The sequence below is a fragment of the Pseudophryne corroboree genome, chromosome 7, assembly GCF_028390025.1.
Source record: "Pseudophryne corroboree isolate aPseCor3 chromosome 7, aPseCor3.hap2, whole genome shotgun sequence".
Lineage (NCBI taxonomy): Eukaryota > Metazoa > Chordata > Amphibia > Anura > Myobatrachidae > Pseudophryne > Pseudophryne corroboree.
This window is the reverse complement of record NC_086450.1, coordinates 259,706,793-259,720,157: the sequence shown is the minus strand read 5'-3', so window position 1 is coordinate 259,720,157 and position 13,365 is coordinate 259,706,793. Positions and strand designations below refer to the sequence as shown.

Below are 13,365 nucleotides of genomic sequence, written 5' to 3'. Positions count from 1 at the left end.
TGGCGAGATTCATACCAGCTCACACATACAAGGCACATCAAGCTAACTTGCTTGAAAAACTCAGCAACCGCTGAAACATTACTTACCCTGTAATAACGCAGTACGTAACTAACAAAGTTGTACTGAACTAGATAACAACTGCAGGAAAACTAAGCGCTGGGTGGGCGCCCAGCATCCTCTATGGACTACAAGAAAAGGATTTACCAGTAGGTAACCAAAATCCTATTTTCTCTTAACGTCCTAGAGCACAGGTTCTCAAACTCGGTCCTCAGGACCCCCACACGGTGCATGTTTTGCAGGTCTCCTCACAGAAGCCCAAGTGAAGAGCAGGAACCCAGCGGCAGCGTCCACCCGGCTCCAGCAAGCGAGGTCCCGCTTGCTGGAGCCGGGTGGACGCTGCCGTGAGCCTCCTCTGCTGCCCCCCCCCCCCCCTCCCCCGACTGTCGGATTTGTCCACTCTTTTGAATAGGGGTTGTCGGGTCCATTTTGACAACTGCATGTCGGAATGGACCCGACTCTTATTGACTATACCCCATTGTCTCTTTAGTACCCACTGATTATCTCCATAAGTAAAAGGCACCATAACTTATGCTTTTATTCAGAAGCTCTTGAAAATATTCAATCATAGTAGTACAGGGATGGGCAACCTTCGGTCCTCCAGCTGTTGTTGAACTACACATCCCAGCATGTCTTGCAACAGTTTTAGCATGGCCAAATAACAAAACTGTAGCAAGGCATGCTGGTATGTGTAGTTCAACAACAGTTGGAGGGCCAAAGGTTCCCCATCCTTGTAGTAGCATATCGGAGAACAAATTATGCGGCAGTCTGTACAAGTCAGCTGGTTGAATGTCAGCCTGCTTGCTCATTTAGAAGCTACTAATTATGAACCATGGGTATGCATACACACTTCTATTCCAGCTCCTACCAAGGGTCCCAAGCATTACATGTTTCTATGCATGGTTATTGCCATTTCCACTGTGAAACTGCAACATCTTTGGAGAGAAATGCGAAGTTTGAAAATCAGCTGTCACAAGTTGAGAGCGCGCAAGAGAGTGACTTATAATTGGGATGCATCCTAGGATCTGAAATGTCAACTTGAACGCTTTTGTTCCATTTAATAATTTCAATGCCACACACACACACACACACACACACACACACACGTTACCTTTCCTTTAGATCCCTCCCCAACAGCTACCACTGTTGCTTGCAGCACTTTGCCTTGAGATTTATCTGGAAGCATAATTCCTCCTTTGGTGACTGTTTCTTGAGCAAGCCGCTCAACAAGAACACGATCAAATAATGGTAGAAAGCTTTTAAAAGCTTTTGCTGCCTGTCAAAAGAACATTTACACTTTCTATTAAAAAAATACAAATACAGTGAAATATTACATACTGTAGTAAACATATGCATTGACAACATATGAGACAAGAATAGAGTATGGGGGAAGCCGCACAGGACAGACCACAATTACTACAACATCAAAACCCACAATTCAGTCTTCAGGATGTATTTGGACCACAAGACACCAAGGTATGAGCACAGGTTTTTTTTACACTTAGTAAACAGACCTTTAATGCAACTTATTCAATCAGGCCCATCCAGGTTGGTAATCAGTTCTACATGATGTGACATTTCGGGACAGCTCACAGTAAGTTTTCAGTCTCTTGCCACAGATGTGCAAAAGAATACTTGTGCTGTCAGTACTACTGGAAATGGACAATGGGGGGGGAAGGGGAGAATTCAAATGTTTGAAGAGTCAGTTAGGTGTCTGTTTTTTCCTAACATCTGAAATCCCCCTATATGCATATTGATTTCAATTGAATCGCACATCCCATCTCAAAAAACACATTACTGCCAGTTCAGTTTGCTAAAGGCCACAATGATGTGCTAGAAGACTGCTGGAAGTTCAGCAGATGGAAGAATCTTAAATAGAAATTTTGGGCTTTAATAAGAAACCTTATGTTTGGAGAAAACCAAATAAGGAGATTTATGGTAAGAACAGTGGGATCACATCGGGGTGTAGAGTAGGATCTTGGTCCGAGGCACCAACAGGCTAAAAGCTTTGACTGTTCCCAAGATGCTTAGCGCCGCCTCCTCTATAACCCCACCTACGTGCACAGGAGCTCAGTTTTGTTAACCAGTCCAATGCAGTAGCAGGTAAAAGACGACAACTGTTAGTAGCCACGTACACCACGTTCTCACGACAGGAGAAAGTGTCAGCGGCTAATGCCATACAAACCCAAAGAAGCCAAGTGTGTCAGGGTGGGCACCCTGTGGAACTCAGTGTACCTCGCAGAAAGATTTAACAACGTTAAGTTCTTACCATAAATCTGCTTTTCTGCAGCGGGGTACACTGGGTTCCACAGGGATAACATTGGGGATGTCCTTAAGCAGTTCCTCATGGGAGGGGATGCACTGTAGCGGGCATAAGTACCTGGCGTCCAAAGGAAGCACCCTGGGTGGCGGAAGTATCGAAGGCATAGAGCCTTATGAACATGTACATGGAGGACCACGTAGCCGCCTTGCACAATTGTTCAAGGGTCACACCACGGCGTGCCGCCCAAGAAGGTCCAACCGACCCAGTAGAATGGGCTTTGATTGTAGCAGGAGCTGGAACACCAGCCTGCACATAAGCTTGTGCAATCACCATTGTAATCCATCTGGCCAGGGTCTGCTTATTCGCAGGCCAGCCACTTTTGTGAAAACCAAAAAGTACAAAGAGAATTAGACTTCCTAACGGAGACTGTCCTCTTCACATAGATACGGAGAGCCCGTACCACATCCAAAGACTGCTCTTTGGAGGACAAATCAGGAGAGATAAAGGCCGGAACCACAATCTCTTGGCTAAGGTGGAAAGAAGACACCACCTTAGGTAGATATCCAGGGCGTGTCCGAAGAACCGCCCGGTCACGGTGAAAAATCAGAAAAGGTGACCCACAGGAGAAGGCCCCCAAAGCTGAAACCAGTCTAGCAGAGGCAATAGCCAGTAAAAACAAAACCTTAAGAGTAAGCCAGTTAAGTTCTGCAACCATCGAAAAATCTCAAGGAGCAACAGGCGGGACATAGGGAGGTTGAATCCGTAACACACCCTGAGTGAATGTATGAACATCAGGTAGAGTCGCAATTTTTCTCTGAAACCATACCGACAAGGCAGAAATATGAACCCTGATGGAGGCCAGACGAAGGCCTAAGTCCAGGCCCCGTTGCAGAAAGGCCAAAAGTTTGGCCGTACTAAACTTGAAACATGATTGTTAGAAGCGCACCAAGCAAAGTAAAAATAAGAATTTACTTACCGATAATTCTATTTCTCATAGTCCGTAGTGGATGCTGGGACTCCGTCAGGACCATGGGGAATAGCGGGCTCCGCAGGAGACAGGGCACATCTAAAAAATAAGAATTTACTTACCGATAATTCTATTTCTCGGAGTCCGTAGTGGATGCTGGGGTTCCTGAAAGGACCATGGGGGATAGCGGCTCCGCAGGAGACAGGGCACAAAAAGTAAAGCTTTTACAGGTCAGGTGGTGTGCACTGGCTCCTCCCCCTATGACCCTCCTCCAGACTCCAGTTAGGTACTGTGCCCGGACGAGCGTACACAATAAGGGAGGATTTTGAATCCCGGGTAAGACTCATACCAGCCACACCAATCACACCATACAACTTGTGATCTAAACCCAGTTAACAGTATGATAACAGAGGAGCCTCTGAAAGATGGCTCCCTAAACAAAATAACCCGAAATAGTTAACAATAACTATGTACAAGTCTTGCAGATAATCCGCACTTGGGATGGGCGCCCAGCATCCACTACGGACTCCGAGAAATAGAATTATCGGTAAGTAAATTCTTATTTTCTCTATCGTCCTAAGTGGATGCTGGGGTTCCTGAAAGGACCATGGGGATTATACCAAAGCTCCCAAACGGGCGGGAGAGTGCGGATGACTCTGCAGCACCGAATGAGAGAACTCCAGGTCCTCTTTTGCCAGGGTATCAAATTTGTAAAATTTTACAAACGTGTTCTCCCCAGACCACGTAGCTGCTCGGCAGAGTTGTAATGCCGAGACCCCTCGGGCAGCCGCCCAGGATGAGCCCACCTTCCTTGTGGAATGGGCCTTAACAGAATTAGGCTGTGGTAGGCCTGCCACAGAATGTGCAAGTTGAATCGTGTTACAAATCCAACGAGCAATCGACTGCTTAGAAGCAGGTGCACCCAACTTGTTGGGTGCATACAGTATAAACAGCGAGTCAGATTTTCTGACTCCAGCCGTCCTTGAAATGTATATCTTTAAGCTCTGACAACGTCCAACAACTTGGAGTCTTCCAAGTCGTTTGTAGCCGCAGGCACTACAATAGGCTGGTTCAGGTGAAACGCTGACACCACCTTCGGGAGAAAATGCGGACGCGTCCGCAGCTCTGCCCTATCTGAATGGAAAATTAAATAAGGACTTTTATAAGATAAAGCCGCCAGTTCTGATACTCTCCTGGCCGAAGCCAGGGCCAGTAACATAGTCACTTTCCATGTGAGATATTTCAAATCCACCTTCTTAAGTGGTTCAAACCAATGGGATTTGAGGAAATCTAAAACTACATTTAGATCCCACGGTGCCACCGGAGGCACCACAGGAGGCTGTATATGCAGTACTCCTTTGACAAAAGTCTGGACCTCAGGAACTGAGGCCAATTCTTTTTGGAAGAATATAGACAGGGCCGAAATTTGAACCTTAATAGATCCCAATTTGAGACCCATAGACAATCCTGATTGCAGGAAATGTAGGAAACGACCCAGTTGAAATTCCTCCGTCGGAGCATTCCGACCCTCGCACCATGCCACATATTTCCGCCAAATGCGGTGATAATGCTTTTCGGTGACTTCTTTCCTTGCCTTAATCAAGGTAGGAATGACTTCTTCAGGAATGCCTTTTTCTTTTAGAATCTGGCGTTCAACCGCCATGCCGTCAAACGCAGCCGCGGTAAGTCTTGAAAAAGACAAGGACCCTGCTGAGGCAGGTCCCTTCTCAGAGGTAGAGGCCACGGATCGTCCGTGACCATCTCTTGAAGTTCCGGGTACCAAGTCCTTCTTGGCCAATCCGGAGCCACTAGTATCGTTCTTACTCCTCTTTGCCGTATAATCCTCAATACCTTTGGTATGAGAGGCAGAGGAGGAAACACCTATACCGACTGGTACACCCAAGGTGTTACCAGCGCATCCACAGCTATTGCCTGCGGATCTCTTGACCTGGCGCAATACCTGTCCAGTTTTTTGTTGAGGCGAGACGCCATCATGTCCACCATTGGTTTTTCCCAACGGTTTATTATCATGAGGAAAACTTCTGAATGAAGTCCCCACTCTCCCGGGTGAAGATCGTGTCTGCTGAGGAAGTCTGCTTCCCAGTTGTCCACGTCCGGGATGAATACTGCTGACAATGCTATCACGTGATTCTCCGCCCAGCGAAGGATCCTGGCAGCTTCTGCCATTGCACTCCTGCTTCTTGTGCCGCCCTGTCTGTTTACATGGGCGACTGCCGTGATGTTGTCCGACTGGATCAACACCGGTCTTCCTTGAAGCAGAGGTTCCGCCTGGTTTAGAGCATTGTAGATTGCTCTTAGTTCCAGAATGTTTATGTGAAGAGACTTTTCCAGGCTCGTCCACACTCCCTGGAAGTTTCTTCCCTGTGTGACTGCTCCCCAGCCTCTCAGGCTGGCGTCCGTGGTCACCAGGATCCAATCCTGTATGCCGAATCTGCGGCCCTCCAGTAGATGAGCCTCCTGCAACCACCACAGAAGAGATACCCTTGTCCTTGGAGACAGGGTTATCCGCTGATGCATCTGAAGATGCGATCCGGACCATTCGTCCAGCAAATCTCCCTGAAAATGTTTTGCGTGAGATCTGCCGAATGGAATCGCTTCGTAAGAAGCCACCATTTTTCCCAGGCCTCCTGTGCATTAATGCACTGATACTTGGCCTGGTTTTAGGAGGTTTCTGACTAGGTCGGATAACTCCCTGGCTTTCCCCTCCAGGAGAAATACCTTTTTCTGGACTATGCCCAGAATCATTCCTGGGAACAGCAGACGTATCATCGGAAAACACAGCTGCGATTTTTGGAATATTTAGAATCCACTCGTGCTATCGTAGAACTACTTTAGATAGTTCTTTTCCGACCTCCAACTGTTCTCTGGAACTTGCCCCTTTCAGGATATCGTCCAAGTAAGGGATAATTAAGATGCCCTTTTCTTTGAAGAGAGTCATCTTTTCGGCCATTACCTTGGTAAAGGCCCGGGGTGCCGTGGATAATTCAACGGCAACTTTTGAAACTGATATTGACAGTTCTGTATCACGAACCCGATGTACCCTTGTTGAGAAGGGCAAATTTGGACATGGAGGTAATCCTTGATGTCCAGGGACACCATATAGTCCCCTTCTTTCCGGTTCGCTATCACTGCTCTGAGTGACTCCATCTTGATTTGAACCTTTATGTAAGTGTTCAAAGATTTCAGATTTAGACTATGTCTCACCAAGCCGTCTGGCTTCAGTACCACCATATAGTGTGGAAGACTAATACCCTTTTCCTTGTTGTAGGAGGGGTACTTTGATTATCACCTGCTGGAAATACAGCTTGTGAATTTTTCCCAATACTGCCTCCCTGTTGGAGGGAGCCGTTGGTAACGCAGACTTCAGGAACCTGCGAGGAAAAGATGTCTCGACTCTCCAATCTGTACCCCTGGGATAATACTAGTACGATCCAGGGGTCAACTTGCGAGTGATCCCACTGCGCGTTGAGACTCTTGAGACTACACCCCCACCTAACCTGAGTCCGCTTACACGGCCCCAGCGTCATGCTGGGGACTTGGCAGACGCGGTGGAAGGCTTCCTTTCCTGGGAAGGAGCTGTCTGCTGCAGTCTACTTCCCTTTCCTCTATGTCTGGGCAGATATGACTGGCCTTTTGCCCGCTTGCCCTCATGGGAACGGAAGGATTGAGGCTGAAAAGACGGTGTCTGTTTCTGCTGAGATGTAACTTGGGGTAAAAAGGTTGGATTTCCAGCTGTTGCCGAGACCCCCAGGTCCGTTGGACCGACCCCAAATAACTCTTTCCCTTTATACGGCCATACTTCCATGTGTCGTATGGGATATGTATCACCTGACCACTGTCGTGTCCATGACATCTTCTGGGAGATATGGATCACGCACTTATTTTGATGCCAGAGTGCACATATCCCTCTGTGCATCTCGCATACATAAATATATAATGCATCCTATTAAATGCTCTATATCAATCAAATATTTTCAGTCAGGGAAACCGACCAAGCCAACCCAGCACTGCATCTCCAGGCTGATGGCGATCGCTGGTCGCAGTATAACCACCTTATGTGTGTATATACTTTTTAGGATATTTTTCCAGCTGCCTACCAGCTGGCTCCTTGAGGGCGGCCGTATCTGGCGACGGTAACGCCACTTGATAAGCGTGTGAGCGCCTTATTCATTCCCAACGCGCCCTAACTTCTGGCGGGAAAGGGTATAACGCCAATATTTGCTATCGGGGTACACCCACGCATCATCACACACTTTATTTTATTTTATCTGATTCAGGAAAAACTACAGGTAGTTTTTTCACTCCCACATAATACCCTTTTTTGTGGTACTTGTAGTATCAGAAATATGTAACACCTCCTTCATTGCCCTTAACGTGTGGCCCTAATAAGGAATACGTTTGTTTATTCACCGTCGACACTGGATTCAGTGTCGGTGTCTGTGTCGACCGACTGAGGTAAATGGGCGTTATTAAAAACCCCTGACGGTGTTTCTGAGACGCCTGGACCGGTACTAATTGTTTGTCGGCCGTCTCATGTCGTCAACCGACCTTGCAGCGTGTTGACATTCTCACGTAATTCCCTAAATAAGCCATCCATACCGGTGTCGACTCCCTAGAGAGTGACATCACCATCATAGGCAATTGCTCCGCCTCCTCCAACATCGTCCTCATACATGTCGACACACACGTACCGACACACAGCACACACACCGGGAATGCTCTGACAGAGGACAGGACCCCACTAGCCCTTTGGAGAGACAGAGGGAGAGTTTGCCAGCACACACCAAAAAAACGCTATAATTACATAGGGACAACCTTATATAAGTGTTTCTCCCTTATAGCATCTTTAATATATTTATGTCGCCAATTTAGTGCCCCCCCTCTCTGTTTAAACCCTGTTTCTGTAGTGCAGTGCAGGGGAGAGCCTGGGAGCCTTCTCTCCAGCCTTTCTGTGAGAGAAAATGGCGCTGTGTGCTGAGGAGATAGGCCCCGCCCCTTTTTCGGCGGGCTCGTCTCCCGCTATTTATTGTATTTAGGCAGGGGTTAAATATCTCCATATAGCCTCTGGGGGCTATATGTGAGGTATTTTTAGCCTTATATAGGTTTACATTTGCCTCCCAGGGCGCCCCCCCCCAGCGCCCTGCACCCTCAGTGACTGCCGTGTGAAGTGTGCTGAGAGGAAAATGGCGCACAGCTGCAGTGCTGTGCGCTACCTTTAGAAGACTGCAGGAGTCTTCAGCCGTCGATTCTGGACCTCTTCTTGCTTCAGCATCTGCGAGGGGGCCGGCGGCGAGGCTCCGGTGACCATCCAGGCTGTACCTGTGATCGTCCCTCTGGAGCTTCATGTCCAGTAGCCAAGAAGCCAATCCATCCTGCACGCAGGTGAGTTCACTTCTTCTCCCCTCTGTCCCTCGTTGCAGTGATCCTGTTGCCAGCAGGAATCACTGTAAAATAAAAAACCTAAGCTAAACTTCTCTAAGCAGCTCTTTATGAGAGCCACCTAGAATTGCACCCTTCTCGGCCGGGCACAAAAATCTAACTGGAGTCTGGAGGAGGGTCATAGGGGGAGGAGCCAGTGCACACCACCTGACCTGTAAAAGCTTTACTTTTTGTGCCCTGTCTCCTGCGGAGCCGCTATCCCCCATGGTCCTTTCAGGAACCCCAGCATCCACTTAGGACGATAGAGAAAAGCTTTTAGGTCACATGGTGCGTACTGGCTCCTCCCCCTATGACCCTCCTCCAAGCCTCAGTTAGGTACTGTGCCCGGACGAGCGTACACAATAAGGAAGGATCTTGAATCCCGGGTAAGACTCATACCAGCCACACCAATCACACCGTACAACTTGTGATCTGAACCCAGTTAACAGTATGATAACACAAACGAAGTAGCCTCTGAACAGATGGCTCACAACAACAGTAATAACCCGATTTTTGTAACAATAACTATGTACAAGCATTGCAGACAATCCGCACTTGGGATGGGCGCCCAGCATCCACTACGGACTATGAGAAATAGAATTATCGGTAAGTAAATTCTTATTTTCTCTAACGTCCTAGTGGATGCTGGGACTCCGTCAGGACCATGGGGATTATACCAAAGCTCCCAAACGGGCGGGAGAGTGCGGATGACTCTGCAGCACCGAATGAGAGAACTCCAGGTCCTCTTTAGCCAGAGTATCAAATTTGTAAAATTTTACAAACGTGTTCTCCCCTGACCACGTAGCTGCTCGGCAAAGTTGTAATGCCGAGACTCCTCGGGCAGCCGCCCAGGATGAGCCCACTTTCCTTGTGGAATGGGCCTTTACAGATTTAGGCTGTGGCAGGCCTGCCACAGAATGTGCAAGTTGGATTGTACTACATATCCAACATGCAATCGTCTGTTTAGACGCAGGAGCACCCAACTTGTTGGGTGCATACAATGTAAACAACGAGTCAGATTTTCTGACTCCAGCTGTCCTTGAAATATATATTTTTAATGCTCTGACAACGTCCAGTAACTTGGAGTCCTCCAAGTCGCTAGTAGCCGCAGGCACCACAATAGGCTGGTTCAAGTGAAATGCCGAAACCACCTTAGGGAGAAATTGAGGACGTGTCCTCAATTCTGCCCTGTCCGAATGGAATATCAGATATGGGCTTTTGTATGACAAAGCTGCCAACTCCGAAACTCTCCTGGCTGAAGCCAGGGCCAACAGCATGGTTACCTTCCATGTAAGGTATTTTAAATCTACCGATTTTAAAGGCTCAAACCAATGAGATTTGAGAAAATTTAGAACCACGTTCAAATCCCACGGTGCCACTGGAGGCACTATTGGGGGTTGTATATGTAGTACACCTTTGACAAAAGTTTGTACTTCAGGCACTGACGCCAATTCCTTCTGGAAGAAAATTGATAAGGCCGAAATTTGAACTTTAATGGACCCCAATTTGAGGCCCATAGACAATCCTGCTTGCAGGAAATGTAAGAATCGACCCAATTGAAATTCTTCCGTTGGAGCCTTCTTGGCCTCACACCACGCAACATATTTTCTCCAAATGCGGTGATAATGTTGTGCGGTCACTTCTTTCCTGGCTTTAATTAAAGTAGGAATAACTTCCTCAGGAATGCCCTTCTCTTTTAGAATCCGGCGTTCAACCGCCATGCCGTCAAACGCAGCCGCGGTAAGTCTTGGAACATACAAGGTCCCTGCTGAAGCAGATCCCTTCTTAGAGGTAGAGGCCACGGATCCTCCGTGAGCATCTCTTGAAGTTCCGGATACCAAGTTCTTCTTGGCCAGTCCGGAGCTACCAGTATTGTTCTTACTCCTCTTTTCCGTATAATTCTCAGTACCTTTGGTATGAGAGGCAGAGGAGGGAACACATACACTGACTGGTACACCCACGGTGTTACCAGAGCGTCCACAGCTATTGCCTGAGGGTCTCTTGACCTGGCGCAATACCTGTCCAATTTTTTGTTGAGGCGAGACGCCATCATGTCCACCTTTGGTTTTTCCCAACGGTTCACAATCATGTGGAAAACTTCTGGATGAAGTCCCCACTCTCCCGGGTGAAGGTCGTGTCTGCTGAGGAAATCTGCTTCCCAGTTGTCCACTCCCGGGATGAACACTGCTGACAGTGCTACGACATGATTCTCCGCCCAGCGCAGAATCCTTGCAGCTTCTGCCATTGCACTCCTGCTTCTCGTGCCGCCTTGTCGGTTTACGTGGGCGACTGCCGTGATGTTGTCGGACTGGATCAACACCGGCTGACCCTGAAGCAGCGATTTTGCCAGGCTTAGAGCATTGTAGATCGCTCTTAGCTCCAGTATATTTATGTGAAGAGACGTCTCCAGGTTTGACCACACGCCCTGGAAGTTTCTTCCCTTTGTGACTGCTCCCCAACCTCGTAGGCTGGCATCCGTAGTCACCAGGACCCAGTCCTGTATGCCGAATCTGCGGCCCACTAACAGATGGGCAGTCTGCAACCACCACAGGAGAGACAACCTTGTTCTCGGTGACAGTGTTATCCGCTGATGCATGTGCAGATGCGATCCGGACCATTTGTCCAGCAGATCCCACTGAAATGTTCGTGCATGGAATCTGCCGAATGGAATCGCTTCGTACGAAGCCACCATCTTTCCCAGGACTCTTGTGCATTGATGTACTGACACAGTTCCTGGTTTTAGGAGGTTCTTGACAAGTTCGGATAACTCCCTTGCTTTCTCTTCCGGGAGAAATACCTTTTTCTGAACAGTGTCCAGAATCATGCCCAGGAAACAGCAGATGTGTTGTCGGGGTCAATTGAGATTTTGGAAGATTTAGAATCCACCCGTGTTGCTGAAGCACTACTTGTGTTAGCGCTACACCGACTTCCAGCTGTTCTCTGGACTTTGCCCTTATCAGGAGATCGTCCAAGTAAGGGATAATTAATATGCCTTTTCTTCGTAGAAGAACCATCATTTCGGTCATTACCTTGGTAAAGACCCGAGGGGCCGTGGACAACCCAAACGGCAGCGTTTGAAACTGATAATGACAGTCTTGTATCACGAACCTGAGATACCCTTGGTGTGAGGGGTAAATCGGGACATGTAGATAAGCATCTTTTATGTCCAAGGACACCATGAAGTCTCCTTCTTCCAGATTCGCTATCACTGCTCTGAGTGACTCCATCTTGAACTTGAATTTCTTTATGTACAGGTTCAAGGATTTCAGATTTAGAATAGGCCTTACCGAACCGTCCGGTTTCGGTACCACAAATAGTGTGGAATAATACCCCTTTCCCTGTTGTAGGAGGGGTACCTTGACTATCACCTGCTGAGAATACAGCTTGTGAATGGCTTCCAAAACCGACGTCCTTTCTGAGGGAGACGTTGGTAAAGCAGACTTTAGGAACCGGCGAGGGGGAGACCTTTCGAACTCCAGCATGTAACCCTGAGATACTATCTGCAGGACCCACGGGTCCACTTGTGAGTGAACCCATTGATTGCTGAAAATCTTGAGTCGACCCCCCACCGTTCCTGAGTCCGCTTGTAAAGCCCCAGCGTCATGCTGATGGCTTTGTAGAAGCCGGGGCGGGCTTCTGTTCCTGGGCAGGGGCTGCTTGCTGCCCTTTCTTACCCTTTCCTCTGCCTCGCGGCAGATAAGACTGTCCTTTTGGTCGCTTTTTATAGGAGCGAAAGGACTGCGGCTGAAAAGACGGTGTCTTTTTCTGTTGGGAGGGGGTCTGAGGTAAAAAAGTGGATTTGCCGGCAGTTGCCGTGGCCACCAGGTCCGAAAGACCGAACCCAAACAATTCCTCTCCTTTATATGGCAATACTTCCATATGCCTCTTGGAATCCGCATCACCTGACCACTGTCGCGTCCATAAACTTCTTCTGGCAGATATGGACATCGCGCTTACTCTTGATGCTAGAGTACAAACATCCCTCTGAGCATCTCGCATATAAAGGAAAGCATCCTTTAATTGCTCTAGAGTCAATAAAATACTGTCCCTATCCAGGGTATCAATATTTTCAGTCAGAGAATCCAACCACACTACCCCAGCACTGCACATCCAGGCTGAGGCTATTGCCGGTCGCAGTATAACACCAGTATGTGTGTATATACTCTTCAGTGTAGTTTCCAGCCTCCTATCTGCTGGATCCTTGAGGGCGGCCGTATCAGGAGACGGCAACGCCACTTGCTTTGATAAACGTGTGAGCGCCTTATCCACCCTAGGGGGTGTTTCCCAGCGCGCCCTAACCTCTGGTGGGAAAGGGTATAATGCCAATAACTTCTTGGAAATTAGCAGTTTTCTATCGGGGTTAACCCACGCTTCATCACACACGTCATTCAAATCCTCTGATTCTGGAAAAAAATAAGAATTTACTTACCGATAATTCTATTTCTCGGAGTCCGTAGTGGATGCTGGGGTTCCTGAAAGGACCATGGGGGATAGCGGCTCCGCAGGAGACAGGGCACAAAAGTAAAGCTTTTACAGGTCAGGTGGTGTGTACTGGCTCCTCCCCCCATGACCCTCCTCCAGACTCCAGTTAGGTACTGTGCCCGGACGAGCGTACACAATAAGGGAGGATTTTGAATCC

At 48.1% G+C, this 13,365-nt stretch overlaps 1 protein-coding gene across 1 annotated transcript in view; it reads right to left on the bottom strand.

Annotated features, from left to right (window-relative positions):
* The window catches only part of HSPE1 (heat shock protein family E (Hsp10) member 1), a 63,134-nt gene that overhangs the window by 30,989 nt on the left and 18,780 nt on the right, over positions 1–13,365 (bottom strand). The window contains exon 2 of the mRNA XM_063934113.1: positions 1,169–1,333. Within this exon, the coding sequence (XP_063790183.1) occupies positions 1,169–1,333 (165 nt within the window). The remainder of the gene's footprint in view (positions 1–1,168; positions 1,334–13,365) is intronic.